The following is a 26,820-nucleotide window of genomic DNA, read 5'->3' on the forward strand; positions in this document are numbered from 1 at the left end:
AGCAATATGTGAAAATAAATATATAAAACATTTAAATGTTATTGAATATCATAAAATAACAATTTGCGAATACAAATGATCTACAGAGTTTGTTTACACTATCATCCTTGCGGCTCTTGGTAAGATTTATTAAAATGATTTAAGGAAAAATGGCTCTCTACTTGAAATACGAGGGTCGTTTGAAAAGTCCGTGCAAAAATAAAAACTACTTAATTTTTTGGGGTAAACCTTTTTTATTTTTCAACATAGTCTCCTTTTAGGCTTATACACTTCGTCCAACGCTGCTCTAGTTTGTTGATCCCTTCCGAATAATAGGATTTGTCCAAGTCTGAAAAATAGCCATTCGTTTCTGCAATCAGCTCCTCGTTTGAATAAAATCTTTTTCCCGCCAGCCATTTCTTCATATTGGGGAACAAATAGTAGTCCGAGGGAGCCAAGTCTGGAGAATAGGGGGGATGTGAAACGAGTTGGAACCCTATTTCCATTAATTTTGCGACCACAACTGCTGAGTTGTGAGCTGGTGCGTTGTCGTGATAGAAAAGGACTTTTTTGTGGGCCAATCGTGGGCGTTTTTCTTGCAGCTCGGTTTTCAAACGGTCCAATAACGATGAATAATATGCACCTGTAATAGTTTTACCCTTTTCCAGATAGTCGATGAGGATTATTCCTTGCGATTTTCAAAAGACAGTCGCCATAATCTTTCCGGCCGAAGGAACGGTCTTCGCCTTTTTTGGCGCAGATTCCCCCTTGGTAACTGTAATGGTTTTTGAGGAGAGAGATGTTGGTTGTAGATGTTGATGGATAAATAACACTTTTAGTATCGGTATAAGACTTTGTATATTTATATGACTGACTGCCAAGGACTGTATACTTTACACTACAAGAACAGAACAGACTGACTGACGTGGCTAAACGATGTGTACAACTCAAGTGTAAGACTTTGAACAGAATATCAGAATCCCCGGATCACAGAATCCCTTTTTGACTTTCCTCTCGTTCTTATATACATTCGCCGAGCCTCCCTTCTCTGTGTGCCGAGGGGGCTGTCTCTTTCTCTCTGGCTAGAGTGGGTGAGTGGTGGGGTTTCACTACCCCTACGCTAGAGTGGATGAGTGGTGGGGTTTCACTACCCTTACAGTAACCCATTGTTTAGATTGTTCTTTGGTCTCAGGAGTGTAGTGATGTACCCATGTTTCGTCCACACGCTTAAAGTCCTGCGGATTCTTCTGGAACAGCTGCAAACCGTCCTTGCAACACTTCACACGATTTCGTTTTTGGTCAAGCGTGAGCAATCGCGGCACCCATCTTGCGGATAGCTTTGTCATGTCCAAATGTTGATGCAAAATATTATGTACCCGTTCATTGGAGATGCCCACAGCACTAGCAATCTCACGCACCTTCACTCTTCTGTCATCCATCACCATATCATGGATTTTATCAATGATTTCTGGAGTAGTAACCTCAACAGGGCGTCCAGAACGTTCAGCGTCACTTGTGCCCATATGGCCACTCCGAAAATTTTGAAACCACTTATAAACTGTTCTAATCGAAGGTGCAGAGTCACCATAATGTTTATCAAGCTTCTCTTTAGTCTCCTGAGGCGTTTTGCCTTTCATAAAGTAGTGTTTAATCAACACACGAAATTCTTTTTCGTCCATTTTTTGAAAATCACTCGACTTCCTCGATTCAAACGAATGCCAAACACAAAGAAATAGACCGATCTGGCTGAAACTTGGTGTGTGTTCTTCCAAGAGATGCTACTAGCTAAACATAACCTCGATATGCGCCAGTAGTGCTATCTCTCTGACTTTGCGCGGACTTTTCAAACGACCGTCGTATAAAATAAATATTAACGAACGTGTGATTGCAAACAATTAAAAACAAAAATATTATGCTAAAAAAGTAAAATGTTAGGAAGATTACTTCTAACAGTAAGAACATCCAAAATTCTTGTATATTCGTTTATTTTATTTGTTTAAAATTTTATTTCTATAGCTTCAGTAAGGTATTTCTCAGCTTAGAAAAGGCTGATACTTGGACTTCAAAGGGCGAGTCAGAGTAAAATTTGGTTGCTCGTTATTGTTTTTGTGAATACGTTTGCGTTTTTATATTTCTCTCCTTTCAAAAATGGCCGTACGTCTTCCTTTTCTGTATGTGTGTACATATGTATTTAACAAGGTCGCTGTGTTGTTGAGACCGTCCGATTAGTGACTATATTTGATAAAGTGGTTTGCATAAGTTGAGTCTGTTTTGTTGCATTTAAGCAGATGCGTTTTATTGTATCTGTTTTTGATTTTTCACCAATTTTAACCACTTTATCTGTCTCAGTCTTTCCTCCAATGAGTACGCTTGATCTTTTATTGATTTTAAATCAAAACTGAGTGAATTTTGTCCACTAACTAAAGAAACCAAATCGTTAATCCTCGCCAAATATCTTCACCGACGCAAAACTCATTATATTCGAAGTCTACTTTGTACTGTGATAATCCACATTTGTTTATTCTATAAATGTTTGTTCCTTGCTTTGATGTAGGGTGTGTGGCGCCGGCAGTCTGCTGTTTACCACTCATTTCTCTGTGCACTTACTTTAATGTGCTTGACATATTGCATGTTTTTCCCCTTCAACTAAAATATATATGAAAAAATTGCAGATTCAATGACAATAACTGAATATAACTTCGTTGTATGTCAATAAAACGATCTCACTTTCATATTGAATGATAACTTAAATACAATTTTACAGTACTGTAACTTGTAAGTGGAATACCCAATACAATAGTAACTCAGTGATTACGAACTGTTATTGGTAATATTTTAAATAATACGTAGCATGTTTCAGAAAATATTCCCGCAAAGAATAAAAATCTACTACAATAAAAGACCATTCGAATAGCTTCAACCAGAAACGCAGGATGTGTTCGTGTTATCTTTTTAACCAAAATGGTGTCCTTTTATTGTTTTAATATGGATGAATTGCTTCAAATTGAAGAACAATTGCTTTAACAGTCAATATATATTATAATTATTTTATTTTTCTAAGGTGGAAAAGAGAGAACACTGCTCGGAGCCGGCTATACACTAGAAAAGTCTTCGTGCTTTTAGATAAATTTAAAAATAATTGTCGATATCTTTATTCTATCTTACAGTACCTTAGTATCGCTCCTTCACCAGGAATCGAACATCTCTATCTAACAAAATTTATAATGTAAATGTAAAAATTTAAACAAATTCAGGCGTCATAGAGGATATTTTTTGACTTAACAATCTTCAGCCGATTAAATTGGGGAATCGAACTGAATTTTATCGTATTTATTTTGTCAAGAAATCTTTTTCTTTTTTTTAATATACTTCTAAATTAAAGATATGTATAAGCAAAAAGTTTTAAGTAGTAACTTTATTAAAACAAATCTTTTTAATTAAGAAATTATTTTATAAAAAGAGTACTATTAATTATAAATAAATTATTTTGGTACACTCTTACTTTTTGGTTCAGTTTTGTATGGTTCGGGTTTTAGGCGCCACGGTAGCCGAGCGGTTAGAGGCGAGACCAGTAAAGCTAATATGTATTGTGGTACTGGGTTCGATTCCCGGTCTTAGGCCTTGGATTTTATTTAATGGTTAATAAAAGAAATTTACAGTAAAGTATGTTTGCTAGTCGCCTCCGTCCACGACACCTAATTGGTAGTTGGACGTTAAGCCTCGCCTGAAAAAATAGGCGATTACTTTATTTTACTTTACTTTTTTGGTTCGGGTTTTCACTTTCCTTTACAGTAAATAAATTCCTACTTTTTTTTGGGGGGGGGGCTTTACGACTAACTACCAAATTAGGGGAGTCGTGAACGGAGGCGACTAGCACACATACTTCTGAACGAATATATTTATTAACCATTAAATAAAAACTACCAATTAGGAGGCTTATTTTAAACCGATCTACTTTTTCCAAGTTTTACATATTTACAATTTAGGATCCTAATTAAATCAATCCGATCCGATTTCTTAGTCAAAATATTTTTTTACCACTTCCAAGTGGTAACTGATTTTGGAAGCTGCAAGTTCTGTAGATGTAGGGTCTGTTCAACATGTAAGTATCCTGGGGCCTGAAAATGAATAAATACCCTTGTCTTTTTAAATAGGTCATGGAATTGGGGGATATTTTTTTGGAGTTAAGTAACTTCTTAATAAAATTACATTAGACATTTTCAATCTGTTTTAAATAACGAATAAGCCCTACGCTTGGCAAGCATAAATGTAAACTGATCCTGTCGCATACGAACACATTACCGCCTAACGGACAAAGAGATAAAGTTATTTACAAAGAGATCAGGCAAGCAGATTAGGATTGAGACCAAGCTGAATATGGCCAGCAAAGAGATATACACAGCTTTAGCTGCTATGGTGATACCTAAGTCCTCGTGATGAATTACTGGTTCTCTGTTTCATTTCCACGAATCATTTTTCCACTCAATTATCAAATCCACTGATCTTTGAAAGTGTCTTAAGTCAGGGTCTTCTTCTTATCACGTTTTTTTTTTTCAAATGAATTTCTTTAGTTTTTATTAATTTGAGAAGATTTATGGAAATAAAACGAATAAAGCGTAAAATATGGAGTTACTCTCTGAAACCGGTCTGGGTTGCAAAAAAAACATGCGTGCTGTGACGTATAAAATTTGAAAAATCAAAATTATCTAGTACGATGGATCTGATCACATTTTCAACTATAAAGTTCAATAAGTACAGTATTTATTTAATTTTTTTAGCGGTACGACATGACGTCCAACGATCATTTAGGTTTCGAGAACCAGGTGCTAACTTTATAAGCATTTTTTTCCTGCGACGGCTTGGACAGCTTGATCATTAGCGCCGTCTTGTTTCGTAAAACCTCTTGTGCTAGGATGGCACCGCTCCTCCCCCGTTACATCCTTTACAGCTTCCACTGGGAAGTAGTATGGTGCCGAGGGTTGCTGGAGCACATCTTCTCTCTTCAATTCTTTGGCCATCGATTCCAATCGACGGAGGGAAGAGAGTTGCTGATATGTTGTGCTCGCATGCTTTGAGTGGACTACATAGTGAAAGGCTAATCGCTCGAAATAAATAAATGAATAACCCATCCACCTAATCGATTGGAGTCACTAGTAGTAGGTGTGAAGTATTTTGATTAAATTTCCTTCACCCTAGAAAAAAACCTAAATACCTTAAACCTAAACCTTGCGTTAAAACAACTCGCATCCTATAATTCAGTGCTTCCCCACCTTTTTCTGGTCCCGGCACATTAGTCAGATACCAAACAGTAAACGGCACACTGGAACTGAATGCTCCCATTTCATTTTAAAATGACGTATTATGCTCAACTAGTGCTGTAATAACAACACTATTACAATCCTACAAAAATACTAGTTTTCGTGGCAGGCTGTAACATTAATAACAAACCCAATCATTCACCCGTCTATACCTATTCTCTGTCAATACAATTAACTACATGATTACAGTAGCAATGAATCTTATGACAAAGAAATACTTTATTTTAATGCCATTATTGATGTCAAGAAGTGGCTGTAATTCATGTAAAATTGTAAATCCGTAAATACAAAGAAAGTGATTAAAAGTCCCACTAAATGAGATTAAAGTTACAAAAACTAAACAGCCAATAAAGAAGAACGAAAACTACGGACATATTTGACTAATTTAGTTAACAGTTACTAGTCAAGTGACTAACAGTGTGTTAATGCGACGGATGGCTTTACAAGTGCCGTGAAGTTATACTATTTTAACTTATAATTAATTATAATGCAACGCCATTATAATTTTTTTGCCACGGCACACTTCTTTCGTAGCCGCGGCACATAGGTTGGGAAGCACTGCTTGCTATAACTTATACCTTGCTACTAATACTTTTTCTAACAAATAAAACGTAAGTATACGTGTGATTCGAACTGGTGATCTCCCACTTTAAAATCCATGTTTCGTAGCTACTACAGCATCCGCCTCTTTTCAACTGAATATTCACATAATAAAGCTTTTAAAACATGACAGTGAAAACAATACAGGGATCCAATATGAGCATGCTTATAATGCACATTAGATTAGATTGGAAGGCCTACGCTACCACGACCCAATGGATCTATTGTGGCTCCTACTACTCCAGAGCTCGCCTTCCATACCCCGTCCGTTTAAGCAGACTCTTAATTCTGGAGAGCGGCTCCTGGGTAAAGCTCTCAGGCCTTTGTTTTTCCCTGCCCGAGGAGTTAAATTGGTCCACAATGATGTCCGTGATTCTTGCTAGCTGTGCAGTGGTGAGATGAAAAGATCTAAAGCCATATTGCACATTTGATACTAAGTCATTTCTTACAATAAGTGCATTTAATATTTTTAGTACAACATGTTCAACGACAAAGACGAGATCTTTTCCAGGCTTTGGGAGAACAATGACTTTTGCATTTAATTTCTAAATTTAGTCCTAAGTTTAGTGAGTTTGTAGTGGTGTCAGTTATTGTCATTGTTACTTATGGCGTATCTAGCGCTGGTTTAACTTAACAAATAAATTAAAAAAATAAAATAAAAGTCGTAAGTTTGATTGTTATTAACATTATTTACCTAACAATACAGTGCAATTTAGAGTGATGCATTTTAGAAGGATGTCTGACGACACCCTCTCCCATTAGTGTCAGAATTATCTTATAAAACTGTGGATTTAAGTGTTGTAACACATCACTCAATATGTTTCCGGTCTAGCTAAGAAAAACAATTATTTTTTTAGAAACTCGACTTTATTCATCAACTTCTCCTTCAAGAGTGGTACATGCATTCCAACGCTCCTCTAACTTTTCGATGTCTTTCTTATAGAACGATTTGTCTTTACTCCCTAAATAGGCACTCTCAGTTTCGGCAATCGCTTCTTCATTTGAGCAAAATTTCTTTCCCTGGAGCATCTTTTGGATGTCTGCAAAAAGCCAGTAGTCGCTGGGGGCCAGATCTGGAGGAGTACGGTGGGTGGGAAAGCAATTCGAAATGTAATTCATTCAATTTAACCATCGTTTTCATCGACTTGTGACACGGAGCATTGTCTTGGTGAAACAGCATTTTTTTCTTTTGCATGTGACGCCGTTTTTTCTTGATTTCTGGATTTAATCGATCCAACAATGCCATTCGCTATTGATCTTTTCACCTTTCTCAAGATAGTCGATGAACAAAATACTATGCGCGTCCCAAAATACGGATGTCATAACCTTGCCAGCTGACTTTTGAGTTTTTGGTCGCTTTGGTCGACTTTCACCGGCTGCTGTCCATTCTGCTGACGATCTTTTAGATTCAGGTGTATAGTAATAGATCCACGTTTCATCTATTGTCATATATCGGCGCAAGAATCCTTTTTATTTCGCTTGAACAGCTCCACACAGCTCTCTGAATCATCGACACGTTGTTGTTTTTGGTCCAGTGTGAGCAAACGCGGCACCCACTTCTAAAGCAACTTCAGCATGCTCAGATTTTCGCGTAAAATTTTAAACATACTACATTCTGATATCTTTAAGGTGTCTGCTCTCTCACGCAACTTCACTTTACGATCTTTCAAAATTATTTTGTGGACTTTTTCTTTATATTTTCTGAAACAACTGCCGATTTTGGGCGACCACAGCGTTCAGCATCTTCGGTGTGTTTACGACCGCGTTTCAATTCAGTGTTCCAGTCCAATAATAGATAGTTGATTTTCCTGGCGCAGAGTCTCCATAACGCTTATCAATGCCACTGTTTGGCTTCAACAGTATTATTCCCCATAAAAAAAACAATGTTTAATCAACACACGAAATTCTTTTTTTCCCATTTTTTAAAAATTAAAAAACTGGAGTAACTTGTAAACTAATTATCAAAATTTCAATGAAATTTTGACATGTATCGTTTGAAAGATGCTGCTATCGAGAAATCATAACGGTCTGTCAACAGTGTTGCCATCAATATATGTCAGACCGGAAACTTATTGAGTGATGTAAAACAGTTCTACATATGTGCAACTAGTAAACCAAGTTCACAGAAAATCGTAGCAGCAAATTTCGAAACAATCTTAAAAAGTGAAATGTTGATTCAAAATAACGTGTTATTTCCAGGAGATCAGTTTCGACTAAAGCCCAAAACTAAAGCCAAAGTTTTGACTATACGAGGGTCGTTTGAAAAGTCCGAGCAAAGTCAGAGAGATAGCACTACTGGCGCGTATCGAGGTTATGTTTAGTTAGTAGCATCTCTTGGAAGAACACACACCAAGTTTCAGCCAGCTCGGTCTATTTCTTTGTGTTTGGCATTCGTTTGAATCGAGGAAGTCGAGTGATTTTCAAAAAATGGACGAAAAAGAATTTCGTGTGTTGATTAAACACTACTTTATGAAAGGCAAAACGCCTCAGGAGACTAAAGAGAAGCTTGATAAACATTATGGTGACTCTGCACCTTCGATTAGAACAGTTTATAAGTGGTTTCAAAATTTTCGGAGTGGCCATATGGGCACAAGTGACGCTGAACGTTCTGGACGCCCTGTTGAGGTTACTACTCCAGAAATCATTGATAAAATCCATGATATGGTGATGGTAAAAGGGTAAAACTATTACAGGTGCATATTATTCATCGTTATTGGACCGTTTGAAAACCGAGCTGCGAGAAAAACGCCCACGATTGGCCCACAAAAAAGTCCTTTTCCATCACGACAACACACCAGCTCACACCTCAGCAGTTGTGGTCGCAAAATTAATGGAAATAGGGTTCCAACTCGTTTCACATCCCCCCTATTCTCCAGACTTGGCTCCCTCGGACTACTATTGGTTCCCCAATATGAAGAAATGGCTGGCGGGAAAAAGATTTTATTCAAGCGAGGAGGTGATTGCAGAAACGAATGGCTATTTTTCAGACTTGGACAAATCCTATTATTCGGCAGGGATCAACATACTAGAGCAGCGTTGGACGAAGTGTATAACCCTAAAAGGAGACTATGTTGAAAAATAAAAAAGGTTTACCCCAAAAAATTGAGTAGTTTTTATTTTTGCACGGACTTTTCAAACGACCCTCGTATTATTGCGTATTTTGTCAGTACATAATCAAAATATCTAATTGGTTATTTCTGCGTTTTTTTTGTTTTGTTTTTGAGCTACAATGGATTTTACTTACACACAGTGGGAGTGAATGAGGTGAGAGGGATACCAAATTTTAAAAACTACATTTTGGATTTACGATTACAATAACTTCTCTTACTAAGTAGAGTTTGAGATAGTAAAATAATAAAGAATTACCGTCTTCGCTAAGTATTAATTTATATTGATTAAAAGTTTTTACATCAATTCATCAATTTTTTTAATTTTATTGTATCTCTGTAAATAAGTTGACCTCACTTCACGCATGCGTGCTGAAGAAATGGACACGTTCACCTACGTTCGTCTATAAACGCTAGTGCTTTTATCTTAATCGACCACTTTAGAATATGGAAGTGCTTTTTGCTAATGTGTAGAAGTTATATTTTTAAGACTAAAGGAATGGTTTTAATGTAAGTAAAAATTAAATTTCTATTCATTGTTTTTAGTTGCTGCAAGAAGTGGTTTTTTTCCCTTGAGTTCGCTTTGAACTCCCAAAAAGTGGGGGAAAATTAAATAATTTGTAGCATTTTAGTAAATAATATTTAAAGATAACACAATCAAAAGCTTTACTTTTGAATATTTACTGTTAATCAACAAACTTCTCTTTTTAATATTTTTCCAGAACAATTAGACTGAGGGTACTGCTTGCGAACAGTTTCCTTCTAACGTTTCATTTCAGTATAATCTACAGACCTATGTTTATATAAAAATAATATTATATACCTGAAATACTAAATTTGTGTCAACCTTGATCCCCTAGTAAGAATTAATTGTGGGCCATAATAACCCTTCTTTAACTCCAAATTTTCATAGATAATGCTTATTCAAAAGCTCGTGATCAGAAAAAAACTTAAAAAAAACAAAAAAACTAGGAAACTAGGATAAACTAGAATATTTGGTTTGATAGTTCATTTCAATGTTAGTGATTTTGTTTTTTAAAATTTAGAGTTTAGTCCTTTAGCATTCCTAATTAAATCTAAATTAACCACTCGTGGCTATTAATTTTTTTGGCTACCTCTTCTCTACTTCTACGTGGATGTTCGTACTTCACACCAACACACAATAGACAATCCAAAAAGATCTATTGTGAAAACTAACACAAAGTTTCTCTTGAAGCCAATTTACGTTATTACGAGGGTCGTTTAAAAAGTCCGTGCAAAAATAAAAACTACTTAATTTTTGGGGGTAAACCTTTTTTATTTTTCAACATAGTCTCCTTTTAGGCTTATACACTTCGTCCAACGCTGCTCTAGTTTGTTGATCCCTTCCGAATAATAGGATTTGTCCATGTCTGAAAAATAGCCATTCGTTTCTGCAATCACCTCCTCGTTTGAATAAAATCTTTTTCCTGCCAGCCATTTCTTCATATTGGGGAACAAACAGTAGTCCGAGGGAGCCAAGTCTGGAGAATAGGGGGGATGTGAAACGAGTTGGAACCCTATTTCCATTAATTTTGCGACCACAACTGCTGAGGTGTGAGCTGGTGCGTTGTCGTGATAGAAAAGGACTTTTTTGTGGGCCAATCGTGGGCGTTTTTCTTGCAGCTCGGTTTTCAAACGGTCCAATAACGATGAATAATATGCACCTGTAATAGTTTTACCCTTTTCCAGATAGTCGATGAGGATTATTCCTTGCGAATCCCAAAAGACAGTCGCCATAATCTTTCCGGCCGAAGGAACGGTCTTCGCCTTTTTTGGCGCAGATTCCCCCTTGGTAACCCATTGTTTAGATTGTTCTTTGGTCTCAGGAGTGTAGTAATGTATCCATGTTTCATCCACGGTGACGAAACGACGCTTAAAGTCCTGCGGATTCTTCTGGAACAGCTGCAAACCGTCCTTGCAACACTTCACACGATTTCGTTTTTGGTCAAGCGGATAGCTTTGTCATGTCCAAATGTTGATGCAAAATATTATGTACCCGTTCATTCGAGATGCCCACAGCACTAGCAACCTCACGCACCTTCACTCTTCTGTCATCCATCTCCATATCATGGATTTTATCAATGATTTCTGGAGTAGAAACCTCAACAGGGCGTCCAGAACGTTCAGCGTCACTTGTGCCCATATGGCCACTCCGAAAATTTTGAAACCACTTATAAACTGTTCTAATCGAAGGTGCAGAGTCACCATAATGTTTATCAAGCTTCTCTTTAGTCTCCTGAGGCGTTTTGCCTTTCATAAAGTAGTGTTTAATCAACACACGAAATTCTTTTTCGTCCATTTTTTGAAAATCACTCGACTTCCTCGATTTAAACGAATGCCAAACACAAAGAAATAGACCGATCTGGCTGAAACTTGGTGTGTGTTCTTCCAAGAGATGCTACTAACCAAACATAACCTCGATACGCGCCAGTGGTGCTATCTCTCTGACTTTGCACGGACTTTTTACTTACGGCGCTACAACTCGCGGCGAGTCCTGGCTTCCCTAATGAGCATCCTGCTCTATCTTGTGCGGCTGCTTTCCAGTTGGGAATTCCCAAAAATCTTGCGTCAGCCGCCACTCCATCTACCCTCCTCAGTCTCGGCCTTCCAGCCATTCTTGTTCGGTGAACAGTCTCCCTTTGCCTTTTACCATAAATCAATCCGGCATTAACTCTTTGGGGTTTCATAATAGCAGTGATTTAAGGAGAACAGATTATCGCCTACTGCCTCCGAGTCAGGTGAAAGGGCTGCCTTCTTAAAGCCTCCTGACTTGCTTCCCCATCCGGGGCGGCTTCCTAGGAACGGTAACCCTAGGGTGTGTACTGTTTATGCCTTAAAGTTTTGTGCATATGTGTGTAGTGTAAAGGCAATGTGTACTGTCGTGGTGAGTGTGCTTGGTTACCCGTGGGGACTGCAAGAAACAACTACCCCTTGCGGGTAATCTCCTTTATAGAATTTTCAAATAAACATTGTAGAAAGTACTACCTAAAAACAGTATGTTACAGAGAGAGACAGAAAATCGTGACAGCTATTTTAGCGGAAATCTAAAATAAATAAAAACTTTGATGCAGTCAAATGGTACTTCTGTTATTGTCGGTCGCGATGGTAGCACCTTAACAAGGATATCAACTTTAGAACTTGTTGCAGCGTTTCGTTTAGATGTTATGCTCACCAAACACTCCACAGACCACTTTTTGGGGGCTCAGGGAATCTCAAAATTGATATTTTGGGTGACAACTCGAAATCAAAAAATTTTTATAAAATTTCTTGACATGTATGTGTGTGAAATTAATATTTTTTTTTTTTTTTAAATGTATATACAATAAGTAAATATTGAGAGAGTGATGCACTGGTGCGGAAGGAGAGAAACTACCGAGCGGTAGCCCTCTCTATAGGAGAGAGGAGAATGTGAGGAGGTGAGAGGAGAGATAGGAGAATAATGGCGTCTAGGCCTTCAGACCTAGATAAGGTAGTCGCAGGACCACTGGCGATTCAGTCGGCGAGGAGTATTAGGGATGTCAGAGGAAGCGAGAGACAGTACAAGAGGATTAGAGCTAGTCGAGAGAGCAGAATGGAATTTTTTGGTATTTAGTCTTAGCGAGTTGGTCTATGCAGGGAATGTTGAGGTCGGTGTGAAGAGTGTGGTTAGTCACCGTAGAAAGGAGCGTCAGCTATCTGTCGGAGGCGTTTTGACTGAAATGTTTTGTACTGTCCGTATGTTTGTAGGTTTGGCTGAACCCCACAGCTCTAGTCCGTAAGTCCACATAAGTTTGATGATAGTACTGTATATGAAGCGTTTGAGTTCAATGGGTAATTTGGAGCGTCGTCCAAGTAGTCTGTAAAGCAATTTCGCACGTTTTGTCTATGTAGAGCCTAAGGAAGAGCACCAGATCTGTACAAGGAAGAGGATTGCTGTTGAAAAGGACAGGTGGACAGGAGCCCGCCGGAGAGTAAACGTGGCATGCTGGCATTTCTGTGGGTTCATTTTAATCTGCCACTTCTTTGCCCAGGATTCTATTTCATGTAAATGTGTCTGTAACTTGCATGTAGCTGATGAAGGATGTGTACTTTGGCTAGTATGGCTGTGTCTGCTGCATACGAATTCAAGACTGAAATTTCGTTTTAACTCCGTAATTCGAATTACGGCAGCAATAGACCAACTCTAACTCTCCCTTTTTTGTTTTTTAATGTGCGTTTAAGCGATGATTAATTTAGAATAAAGGGAATAATAAAGATAAATCACAATAATAATTTGGTTTAGAGTAAAAATAAAGTGCCTTTTTACTATTAATTATGATGAAGTTATTCACATTTTATTATTATAATAGAAAAAATTCTTATATTTGAAAATAAGAGTCTGTGACATCTAATAAACTCTTAACAATATTAATGAAAATGTAGTGCAGTAAAATTACTTAAATGATATTATTGCTATAAAATTTGAATAAAAATATGGCTGAAATTACGAGTTTGAATACAAATGAAATGATGAGCACTTGCAGATTTTGGCGTTTAATCAACCCTTATACTTAACTTCTTAAACTTCTTAAAATTTTTGATAAGGATAGTAAGGGTACTTACACTGTACTTTTAGTATCTTAGGAAAAACATATCGCCTTGAAATGGTGCAAAAAGGTGACTTCATCACGAACACTGTCAAGCGAAGGCTCACCCACTAGAAAAATATTGGATTTTAATTAAGCTTATCAATATTCACATTTAGGCTACCCCCACATTGAACTTGTATTTAACCGTCATCTCTAAGAGCAAAGATGTTCTTCCATGACTGGCATGGTAAACAGTATCAATGTAAAAATAAGTAAAGGTCATTGCTTCGTTTTTACAGTATTATATAATTTTAAATAAATTTTTCCCTTAAAAAACAGTTTCCTTAAATAGGAGTGAACATGGCGGCGATAAAGGAGGCAGTCATGTGAGTCACGCGCTGGAACATGATCCAATATTTTCCTTTGATCACAAAAATATAATACAAAAAAGGTGGGTTTTCTCGACAAAACCCACAGCCATTATTTCTACACCCACATAATAATTCACTCACATTTCACTAGTCTGCAGTTCTCTAAATTGTCTTCAAATTAAATTGACAGAAAATTAAAATTATATTTTAGGTTTGGCACATTTGGCATTTTTTATTTTGACTGGAATTATTGAAATCGTCTCTAATTTTCGTCAAGAAATTTTCATTTAAATATCCGTTTTATGGTTTCTATGAGCGGGATAGGTCCCTAATCCAAAAGTTTAGTCCTTTCAAAATCGGTTAATTTAGCGTACTGTACACTTACATATACAATCAGGAAGTAATCATTGTGTTGTTGATGTATCGAGTTTGAATAATTTTTCATTTTTTAATTTTAAATTAAGATGAAAAGACTAACTTGGATCCCGCACACACGACTTAAACGAACTGAAGTTAACAGGCGTTATCGACTGCTTAAAAGACTGCTAGACCAACGTTCAAATCTTTCACTTAATAACAAACGACTGATTTACAATTCTATATTAAAACCCGCCTGTACGTACGGTGTTGAAATTTGGGGTTTAACGAAACGCTCGAATCTTCAATGAATTCAATCGCTTCAGTCTATCTTTCTCCGCACCATCGTTAACGATCCATTTCTAGTTTCAAATCTAACTATCCACACAGACCTGGAAATTCCGTTTGTAGGTCCAGGTTGCAGGAGAACTCGCTATAAAAGTTATCATCAGAACTTGCACTCTCATTCCAATACTCTTGTCCGCCATTTATCATCTCATCACCTTCCAGATCATCCTCCCAGACGATTAAAACGCCAGTTGCCTCGCGATTTTCTCTTTTCTGAAGAGAGTAGCTAATCCTGGAGACGACTTAGGGAGTGTTATCACTGGGTAACTTCTCCCCTCAATTAGTGAGTTTGTAGTTGTGTCAGTTATTGTCATTAAAACTTATGGCGTATCTAGGCGCTGGTGTAACTTAACAAATAAATTGAAAAAAAAAAAAAATAAGGGCATCAAAATCAAAAATCATTGGCGCTTGGAGGAATCTACTCGGTAAAGTATATTTCCCGTTGGAAAATTTTATCCAAAAACTTATTCTTCCGTCCTATGTTGATGATAACTAAATCAAATTATTAATAATTTTTAGTTAGTGCCGCAAAATGGTCTCATTAACCAGTTAAGCGTGTTCGACGTGTATACTCGAGAACAATATAAAATTGCCATTAGTAGAGGTAAAATGGCGGTTCTGGCGCACCTAAATTGTGCCAGATCCAAACACCTCCAAATCTGACCGGGTAATCATCGAGTTCAACGAAGCTGTAAGCCATACCCATCAGCACCATTCTACCCCCACCTATCATCGAATTTGACGAGGCTGAAATCCGCACCATCACAAAAAAAAGAGGAATCGTTTTAAAAAATCTAAAGATTTAAATCGGTATAGATATACTCAGATCTCAGAACTGTTAAATAATAATTTTGTTCAGAATAATGTTTGAAATAAATAGGTTTATGACAGAGAAGTTTACAATAAACAACAGACTAAAGGTTTTTTTTTAAGCGTAAACTTATTTTTTTTAAAAAATGAGTTTAAAAAAGCACTCACACAAAACAAATAGGGTGAAAGGACCGGTAATTTACAGCTTAAGAAAAAATTCGAGTTTCGTTTAGAATATCTTCCGTTATTTTGGCTCAGGTGTTGGTTGGTACAATTGTGCCGCTCCTTTAGATTGTATTATGTATTCAGTAAATTCTATTTTTATGTCAACCAAAAATTTTTACTTTTTTTAAAGTATTTCAATGACCCGGTGATTGACATACCGAATTTTCGGTGGTACCAGTGAAAACTATAGCATACTACTCAGTAAAACAGAGTGTATAAGAGCACAGAATTTCATACGAATAATCTGTTGTTTACTGTGGGAATTATAAGGGCCCAATTGCACAGCAAAACCATGACCCAAAAAAATTTCAACTCTCAATATCTTCTCAACTAATGGATCTGTATTCAAGAAAACTATAGCATACTACTCAGTAAAACAGAGTGTATAAGAGCACAGAATTTCATACGAATAATCTGTTGTTTACTGTGGGAATTATAAGGGCCCAATTGCACAGCAAAACCATGACCCAAAAAAATTTCATTCTCAATATCTTCTCAACTAATGGATCTGTATTCAAGAAAACTATAGCATACTACTCAGTAAAACAGAGTGTATAAGAGCACAGAATTTCATACGAATAATCTGTTGTTTACTGTGGGAATTATGAGGGCCCAATTGACCAGCAAAACCATGACCCAAAAAAATTTCAACTCTCAATATCTTCTCAACTAATGGATCTATATTCAAGAAAACTATAGCATACTACTCAGTAAAACAAAGTGTGTAAGTGCACAGAATTTCATACGAATAATCTGTTGTTTACTGTGGGAATTACAAGGGCCCAATTGCACAGCAAAACCATGACCCAAAAAAATTTCAACTCTCAATATCTTCTCAACTAATGGATCTGTATTCAAGAAAACTATAGCATACTACTCAGTAAAACAGAGTGTATAAGAGCACAGAATTTCATACGAATAATCTGTTGTTTACTGTGGGAATTATAAGGGTCCAATTGTACAGCAAAACCATGACCCAAAAAAATTTCAACTCTCAATATCTTCTCAACTAATGGATCTGTATTCAAGAAAACTATAGCATACTACTCAGTAAAACAGAGTGTATAAGAGCACAGAATTTCATACGAATAATCTGTTGTTTACTGTGGGAATTATAAGGGCCCAATTGCACAGCAAAACCATGACCCAAAAAAATTTCAACTCTCAATATCTTCTCAACTAATGGATCTGTATTCAAGAAAACTATAGCATACTACTCAGTAAAACAGAGTGTATAAGAGCACAGAATTTCATACGAATAATCTGTTGTTTACTGTGGGAATTATAAGGGCCCAATTGCACAGCAAAACCATGACCCAAAAAAATTTCAACTCTCAATATCTTCTCAACTAATGGATCTGTATTCAAGAAAACTATAGCATACTACTCAGTAAAACAGAGTGTATAAGAGCACAGAATTTCATACGAATAATCTGTTGTTTACTGTGGGAATTATAAGGGCCCAATTGCACAGCAGAACCATGACCCAAAAATATTTCACTCTCAATATCTTCTCAACTAATGGATCTGTATTCAAGAAAACTATAGCATACTACTCAGTAAAACAGAGTGTATAAGAGCACAGAATTTCATACGAATAATCTGTTGTTTACTGTGGGAATTATAAGGGCCCAATTGCACAGCAAAACCATGACCCAAAAAAATTTCAACACAATATCTTCTCAACTAATGGATCTATATTCAAGAAAACTATAGCATACTACTCAGTAAAACAAAGTGTGTAAGTGCACAGAATTTCATACGAATAATCTGTTGTTTACTGTGGGAATTACAAGGGCCCAATTGCACAGCAAAACCATGACCCAAAAAAATTTCAACTCTCAATATCTTCTCAACTAATGGATCTGTATTCAAGAAAACTATAGCATACTACTCAGTATAACAGAGTGTATAAGAGCACAGAATTTCATACGAATAATCTGTTGTTTACTGTGGGAATTATAAGGGTCCAATTGTACAGCAAAACCATGACCCAAAAAAATTTCAACTCTCAATATCTTCTCAACTAATGGATCTGTATTCAAGAAAACTATAGCATACTACTCAGTAAAACAGAGTGTATAAGAGCACAGAATTTCATACGAATAATCTGTTGTTTACTGTGGGAATTATAAGGGCCCAATTGCACAGCAGAACCATGACCCAAAAAAATTTCACTCTCAATATCTTCTCAACTAATGGATCTGTATTCAAGAAAACTATAGCATACTACTCAGTAAAACAGAGTGTATAAGAGCACAGAATTTCATACGAATAATCTGTTGTTTACTGTGGGAATTATAAGGGCCCAATTGCACAGCAAAACCATGACCCAAAAAAATTTCAACACTCAATATCTTCTCAACTAATGGATCTGTATTCAAGAAAACTATAGCATACTACTCAGTAAAACAGAGTGTATAAGAGCACAGAATTTCATACGAATAATCTGTTGTTTACTGTGGGAATTACAAGGGCCCAATTGCACAGCAAAACCATGACCCAAAAAAATTTCAACTCTCAATATCTTCTCAACTAATGGATCTGTATTCAAGAAAACTATAGCATACTACTCAGTAAAACAGAGTGTATAAGAGCACAGAATTTCATACGAATAATCTGTTGTTTACTGTGGGAATTATAAGGGCCCAATTGCACAGCAAAACCATGACCCAAAAAAATTTCAACTCTCAATATCTTCTCAACTAATGGATCTGTATTCAAGAAAACTATAGCATACTACTCAGTAAAACAGAGTGTATAAGAGCACAGAATTTCATACGAATAATCTGTTGTTTACTGTGGGAATTATAAGGGCCCAATTGCACAGCAGAACCATGACCCAAAAATATTTCACTCTCAATATCTTCTCAACTAATGGATCTGTATTCAAGAAAACTATAGCATACTACTCAGTAAAACAGAGTGTATAAGAGCACAGAATTTCATACGAATAATCTGTTGTTTACTGTGGGAATTATAAGGGCCCAATTGCACAGCAAAACCATGACCCAAAAAAATTTCAACACAATATCTTCTCAACTAATGGATCTATATTCAAGAAAACTATAGCATACTACTCAGTAAAACAAAGTGTGTAAGTGCACAGAATTTCATACGAATAATCTGTTGTTTACTGTGGGAATTACAAGGGCCCAATTGCACAGCAAAACCATGACCCAAAAAAATTTCAACTCTCAATATCTTCTCAACTAATGGATCTGTATTCAAGAAAACTATAGCATACTACTCAGTATAACAGAGTGTATAAGAGCACAGAATTTCATACGAATAATCTGTTGTTTACTGTGGGAATTATAAGGGTCCAATTGTACAGCAAAACCATGACCCAAAAAAATTTCAACTCTCAATATCTTCTCAACTAATGGATCTGTATTCAAGAAAACTATAGCATACTACTCAGTAAAACAGAGTGTATAAGAGCACAGAATTTCATACGAATAATCTGTTGTTTACTGTGGGAATTATAAGGGCCCAATTGCACAGCAGAACCATGACCCAAAAAAATTTCACTCTCAATATCTTCTCAACTAATGGATCTGTATTCAAGAAAACTATAGCATACTACTCAGTAAAACAGAGTGTATAAGAGCACAGAATTTCATACGAATAATCTGTTGTTTACTGTGGGAATTATAAGGGCCCAATTGCACAGCAAAACCATGACCCAAAAAAATTTCAACACTCAATATCTTCTCAACTAATGGATCTGTATTCAAGAAAACTATAGCATACTACTCAGTAAAACAGAGTGTATAAGAGCACAGAATTTCATACGAATAATCTGTTGTTTACTGTGGGAATTACAAGGGCCCAATTGCACAGCAAAACCATGACCCAAAAAAATTTCAACTCTCAATATCTTCTCAACTAATGGATCTGTATTCAAGAAAACTATAGCATACTACTCAGTAAAACAGAGTGTATAAGAGCACAGAATTTCATACGAATAATCTATTGTTTACTGTGGGAATTATAAGGGTCCAATTGTACAGCAAAACCATGACCCAAAAAAATTTCAACTCTCAATATCTTCTCAACTAATGGATCTGTATTCAAGAAAACTATAGCATACTACTCAGTAAAACAGAGTGCATAAGAGCACAGAATTTCATACGAATAATCTGTTGTTTACTGTGGGAATTATAAGGGCCCAATTGCACAGCAAAACCATGACCCAAAAAAATTTCAACTCTCAATATCTTCTCAACTAATGGATCTGTATTCAAGAAAACTATAGCATACTACTCAGTAAAACAGAGTGTATAAGAGCACAGAATTTCATACGAATAATCTGTTGTTTACTGTGGGAATTATAAGGGCCCAATTGCACAGCAAAACCATGACCCAAAAAAATTTCAACTCTCAATATCTTCTCAACTAATGGATCTATATTCAAGAAAACTATAGCATACTACTCAGTAAAACAAAGTGTGTAAGTGCACAGAATTTCATACGAATAATCTGTTGTTTACTGTGGGAATTACAAGGGCCCAATTGCACAGCAAAACCATGACCCAAAAAAATTTCAACTCTCAATATCTTCTCAACTAATGGATCTGTATTCAAGAAAACTATAGCATACTACTCAGTATAACAGAGTGTATAAGAGCACAGAATTTCATACGAATAATCTGTTGTTTACTGTGGGAATTATAAGGGTCCAATTGTACAGCAAAACCATGACCCAAAAAAATTTCAACTCTCAATATCTTCTCAACTAATGGATCTGTATTCAAGAAAACTATAGCATACTACTCAGTAAAACAGAGTGTATAAGAGCACAGAATTTCATACGAATAATCTGTTGTTTACTGTGGGAATTATAAGGGCCCAATTGCACAGCAGAACCATGACCCAAAAAAATTTCACTCTCAATATCTTCTCAACTAATGGATCTGTATTCAAGAAAACTATAGCATACTACTCAGTAAAACAGAGTGTATAAGAGCACAGAATTTCATACGAATAATCTGTTGTTTACTGTGGGAATTATAAGGGCCCAATTGCACAGCAAAACCATGACCCAAAAAAATTTCAACACTCAATATCTTCTCAACTAATGGATCTGTATTCAAGAAAACTATAGCATACTACTCAGTAAAACAGAGTGTATAAGAGCACAGAATTTCATACGAATAATCTGTTGTTTACTGTGGGAATTACAAGGGCCCAATTGCACAGCAAAACCATGACCCAAAAAAATTTCAACTCTCAATATCTTCTCAACTAATGGATCTGTATTCAAGAAAACTATAGCATACTACTCAGTAAAACAGAGTGTATAAGAGCACAGAATTTCATACGAATAATCTATTGTTTACTGTGGGAATTATAAGGGTCCAATTGTACAGCAAAACCATGACCCAAAAAAATTTCAACTCTCAATATCTTCTCAACTAATGGATCTGTATTCAAGAAAACTATAGCATACTACTCAGTAAAACAGAGTGCATAAGAGCACAGAATTTCATACGAATAATCTGTTGTTTACTGTGGGAATTATAAGGGCCCAATTGCACAGCAAAACCATGACCCAAAAAAATTTCAACTCTCAATATCTTCTCAACTAATGGATCAGTATTCAAGAAAACTATAGCATACTACTCAGTAAAACAGAGTGTATAAGAGCACAGAATTTCATACGAATAATCTGTTGTTTACTGTGGGAATTATAAGGGCCCAATTGCACAGTAAAACCATGACCCAAAAAAATTTCAACTCTCAATATCTTCTCAACTAACGGATCTGTACTCAAGAAAACTGTAGCATACTACTCAGTAAAACAGAGTGTATAAGAGCACAGAATTTCATACGAATAATCTGTTGTTTACTGTTGGAATTATAAGGGCCCAATTGCACAGCAAAACCATGACCCAAAAAAATTTCTACTCTCAATATCTTCTCAACTAACGGATCTGTACTCAAGAAAACTGTAGCATACTACTCAGTAAAACAGAGTGTATAAAAGCACAGAATTTCATACGAATAATCTGTTGTTTACTGTGGGAATTATAAGGGCCCAATTGCACAGCAAAACCATGACCCAAAAAAATTTCAACTCTCAATATCTTCTCAACTAACGGATCTGTACTCAAGAAAACTGTAGCATACTACTCAGTAAAACAGAGTGTATAAGAGCCCAGATTTTCATACGAATAATCTGTTGTTTACTGTGGGAATTATAAGGGCCCAATTGCACAGCAAAACCATGACCCAAAAAAATTTCAACTATCAATATCTTCTCAACTAATGGATCTGTATTCAAGAAAACTGTAGCATACTACTCAGTAAAACAGAGTGTATAAGAGCACAGAATTTCATACGAATAATCTGTTGTTTACTGTGGGAATTATAAGGGCCCAATTGCACAGCAAAACCATGACCCAAAAAAATTTCAACTCTCAATATCTTCTCAACTAACGGATCTGTACTCAAGAAAACTGTAGCATACTACTCAGTAAAACAGAGTGTATAAGAGCCCAGAATTTCATACGAATAATCTGTTGTTTACTGTGGGAATTATAAGGGCCCAATTGCACAGCAAAACCATGACCCAAAAAAATTTCAACTCTCAATATCTTCTCAACTAACGGATCTGTACTCAAGAAAACTGTAGCATACTACTCAGTAAAACAGAGTGTATAAGAGCCCAGAATTTCATACGAATAATCTGTTGTTTACTGTGGGAATTATAAGGGCCCAATTGCACAGCAAAACCATGACCCAAAAAAATTTCAACTATCAATATCTTCTCAACTAATGGATCTGTATTCAAGAAAACTGTAGCATACTACTCAGTAAAACAGAGTGTATAAGAGCACAGAATTTCATACGAATAATCTGTTGTTTACTGTGGGAATTATAAGGGCCCAATTGCACAGCAAAACCATGACCCAAAAAAATTTCTACTCTCAATATCTTCTCAACTAACGGATCTGTACTCAAGAAAACTGTAGCATACTACTCAGTAAAACAGAGTGTATAAGAGCACAGAATTTCATACGAATAATCTGTTGTTTACTGTGGGAATTATAAGGGCCCAATTGCACAGCAAAACCATGACCCAAAAAAATTTCAACTCTCAATATCTTCTCAACTAACGGATCTGTACTCAAGAAAACTGTAGCATACTACTCAGTAAAACAGAGTGTATAAGAGCACAGAATTTCATACGAATAATCTGTTGTTTACTGTGGGAATTATAAGGGCCCAATTGCACAGCAAAACCATGACCCAAAAAAATTTCAACTATCAATATCTTCTCAACTAATGGATCTGTATTCAAGAAAACTATAGCATACTACTCAGTAAAACAGAGTGTATAAGAGCACAGAATTTCATACGAATAATCTGTTGTTTACTGTGGGAATTATAAGGGCCCAATTTTGTACAGCAAAACCATGACCCAAAAGAATTTCAACTCTCAATATCTTCTCAACTAATGGATCTGTACTCCATTACTCTGCCTACTACTGATGAGTGTGTGGCAACTTATTAAAAACCTAGATATACCGAACCCTTTCAATAATAAGCTACCAGGTATATCTTGGTAGAAAGCATTCCGGAACCGTCATCCTATCATTGCAAGAAGGATAAGCGAACTGTTTCTTGAGCCGAAGTAACCAATACTAGTTTGAACGTTTTGTTTAATGAAGTTTCTCGATAATTGAATGACGCAGATGCCCTAGAAAGTTTGAACGAAATTAAAACTCTCCGGTAGGACAGTTGTATAAGGGTTGATCGTCAATAACTGCATGAAAAAGCGTAATGTTGAAAAATATTACATTATTTAGGTAGGCCAATTTAAAAACCGATTGTTATTAATTATGAATAAGACTGATTTTGTTGTTAAAAATCTAAGTGGAACAGTGATTTAGGTATTTTGAATTTTTTAGGTCGTTTCAGGAATATACTTGTTTTTAATCACTGGTCCCACCCCATGTCAAACACTGGTACCACCGAAAATTCGGTATGTCAATCACCGGGTCATTGAAATACTTTAAAAAAAGTAATAATTTTTGGTTGACATAAAAATCGAATTTACTGAATACATAATACAATCTAAAGGAGCGGCACAATTGTACCAACCAACACCTGAGCCAAAATAACGGAAGATATTCTAAACGAAACTCGAATTTTTTCTTAAGCTCTAAATTACCGGTCCCTTCACCCTATTTGTTTTGTGTGAATGCTTTTTTAAACTCATTTTTCAAAAAAAATAAGTATACGCTTAAAAAAAAACCTTTAGTCTGTTGTTTATTGTAAACTTCTCTGTCATAAACCTATTTATTTCAAACATTATTCTGAACAAAATTATTATTTAACAGTTCTGAGATCTGAGTATATCTATACCGATTTAAATCTTTTAAATCTTTAGATCTTTTAAAACGATTCCTCTTTTTTTTTTTTTGTGATGGTGCGGATTTCAGCCTCGTCAAATTCGATGATAGGTGGGGGTAGAATGGTGCTGATGGGTATGGCTTACAGCTTCGTTGAACTCGATGAGAACCCGGTCAGATTCGGGGATCTGGTGTTTGGATCTGGCGCAATTTAGGTGCGCCAGAAACGCCATTTTCCCTCTACTACCGTTAACTATAAAAACTCGCAATTTTAATAAAATGCAATAAGAATATTATTTGCTGGGATGATTCCTTTATCTTACTAACAGAACTGCTGAGTATCTTATACGGAGTGGGTGGTGGGAGTCAGCCAAATGATAAGTGGTTGGTACTTATTCGGTCTCTGCATTAGAGATCGGGAGTTACGCACACAAATAGAAGCTCTCAACCCTTGTGCTATGCCGTTTTTACCTTAGATAGAGGTTCAGGACCTCAGTACGAGCATGATTTCATTTTGCATAGAATTCACAGCTCTTTTCTTCCTTGTAAAAGCTCTTGCGTCCCTAGTTTAACTAGGCAATGCAAACGTTAAGGGGTGCAAGATTTTGAATGAGCGCAAAATGCTCTGTAATCTCAAGCCCCAGAGATTGCAGAAAAAATCGCTTGAAGTGACTATATTACGACGTTGTAAACTTTTGATTGTTTTGCCCAGCGTTCGACGTGTATACACGTCATTGTCTGATTTTAATTCTGCACACTTTTGGGGAGTTTTTTAAAACTAAATTCCACGCTTAACTGGTTAAGCTTTGGTAGAAAAATTGGTCTGCCAATTTCAATGCAGTGTACTTATGTACTTATGTATAAGAATATCACTGACCTAGAACCTTTCTTAATATCTAGCCAGTGCTAAATATCCTATACGATGGTATTCAGATATCTATTCAGCATCGTCACCAGAACTTCAGATCCTCTGAGTACGTTGTAGTTCCGGATGAATTCTTTTTTTAAAAATCTTAGCCTGCCAGCGGCCATTCAGCTTCCTTTTCTTGATAATCCGGTTGCTATATCACTTCGAGATTGAACATGCATGTAAGGGTCCACCAAATTATGTTCGATGACTTTCCCCTTGTTAGTTCATTAGCTCTTTCATTGCCTTCTATTCTCGAAGGTCTACAAAAATTCAAAAAAGTATAAACCATTCCTCCCTGAGCCAGGATGTCTGAGTGTTTACTGAATCCCTCTACTAGCTTAGTATTCCAACTGGGATTGTCTAGTGCTTTTAGAGCTGCTTGACAATAGATTGTTATCTCCATTCTATTGTTCTGGATCCCCTTCAGCACCTTGCAGCATTCTATTATTCCATATACCTCCCTCCTGTGAACCATTGTATCAAAGCTTTCCAAAGCTACTGGTTCTGCTCATACCTTTGCTTCGTATAATCACGTGAGCTCCTGCCTGGAACTATCTTGAAACAGTTCCTACCTCAAAGTGACATAACATTAAATTGTCCTAGATCTTCTTTTTATTTTAGCTTTACTGGCTGACCACACACATGCCAATTCGTAAAGCTTTTTTTTTTTCTTACTCAAATAACCTGAAAACAACGGATATTCTCAGTGATAATTCAAAATGGAAAGTCTTTACAATTGCAAGAGCCTTCAATTTCCAGAAGTAAAAGAGATATTACCAAATACACTGTAATACTTGTAAGACTTGTATGAAGCTGGCAGTAAAATGTTGACTTCCAAGTTAGATGGCAATGCAATAAAATACGGACACATAAACTGTGCCCAAGCTTTGGATATTCTAGCATTCTGAAACTGTATGTCCCCGCATTATACATACTTTATCTGGAGAAGAGAAACGGACAATTTTATTGGTTGATTTTGTTTTTTCAGTTGTCTTTTCTTTTTTTTTTTTTATTTTTACTAAAGTTTTGTTAATTCTCTTGTACTCCTATATTCCTTTCTTATACAGTACAGGAAAGGGAAAATATTTCATTTGTGCAGATTTTCGAATTCTGTTTTGACTTTTCACATTGTTTTCCATTACTCTTATTGACGTATTCAGGGTAAATTGCTTTTAAAGCATTTCTATGGTACTAAAAATCCAAATTGTATGCCATTTCACAGTAACATACGGCTTACGAGGGTCGTTTGAAAAGTCCGTGCAAAAATAAAAACTACTTAATTTTTGGGGGTAAACCTTTTTTATTTTTCAACATAGTCTCCTTTTAGGCTTATACACTTCGTCCAACGCTGCTCTAGTTTGTTGATCCCTTCCGAATAATAGGATTTGTCCAAGTCTGAAAAATAGCCATTCGTTTCTGCAATCACCTCCTCGTTTGAATAAAATCTTTTTCCTGCCAGCCATTTCTTCATATTGGGGAACAAATAGTAGTCCGAGGGAGCCAAGTCTGGAGAATAGGGGGGATGTGAAACGAGTTGGAACCCTATTTCCATTAATTTTGCGACCACAACTGCTGAGGTGTGAGCTGGTGCGTTGTCGTGATAGAAAAGGACTTTTTTGTGGGCCAATCGTGGGCGTTTTTCTTGCAGCTCGGTTTTCAAACGGTCCAATAACGATGAATAATATGCACCTGTAATAGTTTTACCCTTTTCCAGATAGTCGATGAGGATTATTCCTTGCGAATCCCAAAAGACAGTCGCCATAATCTTTCCGGCCGAAGGAACGGTCTTCGCCTTTTTTGGCGCAGATTCCCCCTTGGTAACCCATTGTTTAGATTGTTCTTTGGTCTCAGGAGTGTAGTAATG

At 36.3% G+C, this 26,820-nt stretch overlaps 1 protein-coding gene across 6 annotated transcripts in view; it reads left to right on the top strand.

The window, feature by feature from the left end:
• LOC141452295 (uncharacterized) overlaps positions 1-26,820 on the top strand; it is a 592,044-nt gene that overhangs the window by 345,857 nt on the left and 219,367 nt on the right. Inside the window, exon 1 of one of the 6 annotated variants that reach the window (XM_074124277.1) lies at positions 9,298-9,514. The exons of the other annotated variants lie outside the window; for them this stretch is intronic. Within the exon in view, the coding sequence (XP_073980378.1) occupies positions 9,471-9,514 (44 nt within the window). The 5' untranslated portion in view covers positions 9,298-9,470. Of the gene's footprint in view, positions 1-9,297; positions 9,515-26,820 lie in introns of those variants that run through there. 6 annotated transcript variants of the gene reach the window in all.

This window comes from Rhodnius prolixus, unplaced genomic scaffold (genome assembly GCF_049639745.1).
Source record: "Rhodnius prolixus isolate KJV_2025 unplaced genomic scaffold, Rpr scaffold_3, whole genome shotgun sequence".
Taxonomy (NCBI): Eukaryota; Metazoa; Arthropoda; class Insecta; order Hemiptera; family Reduviidae; genus Rhodnius; species Rhodnius prolixus.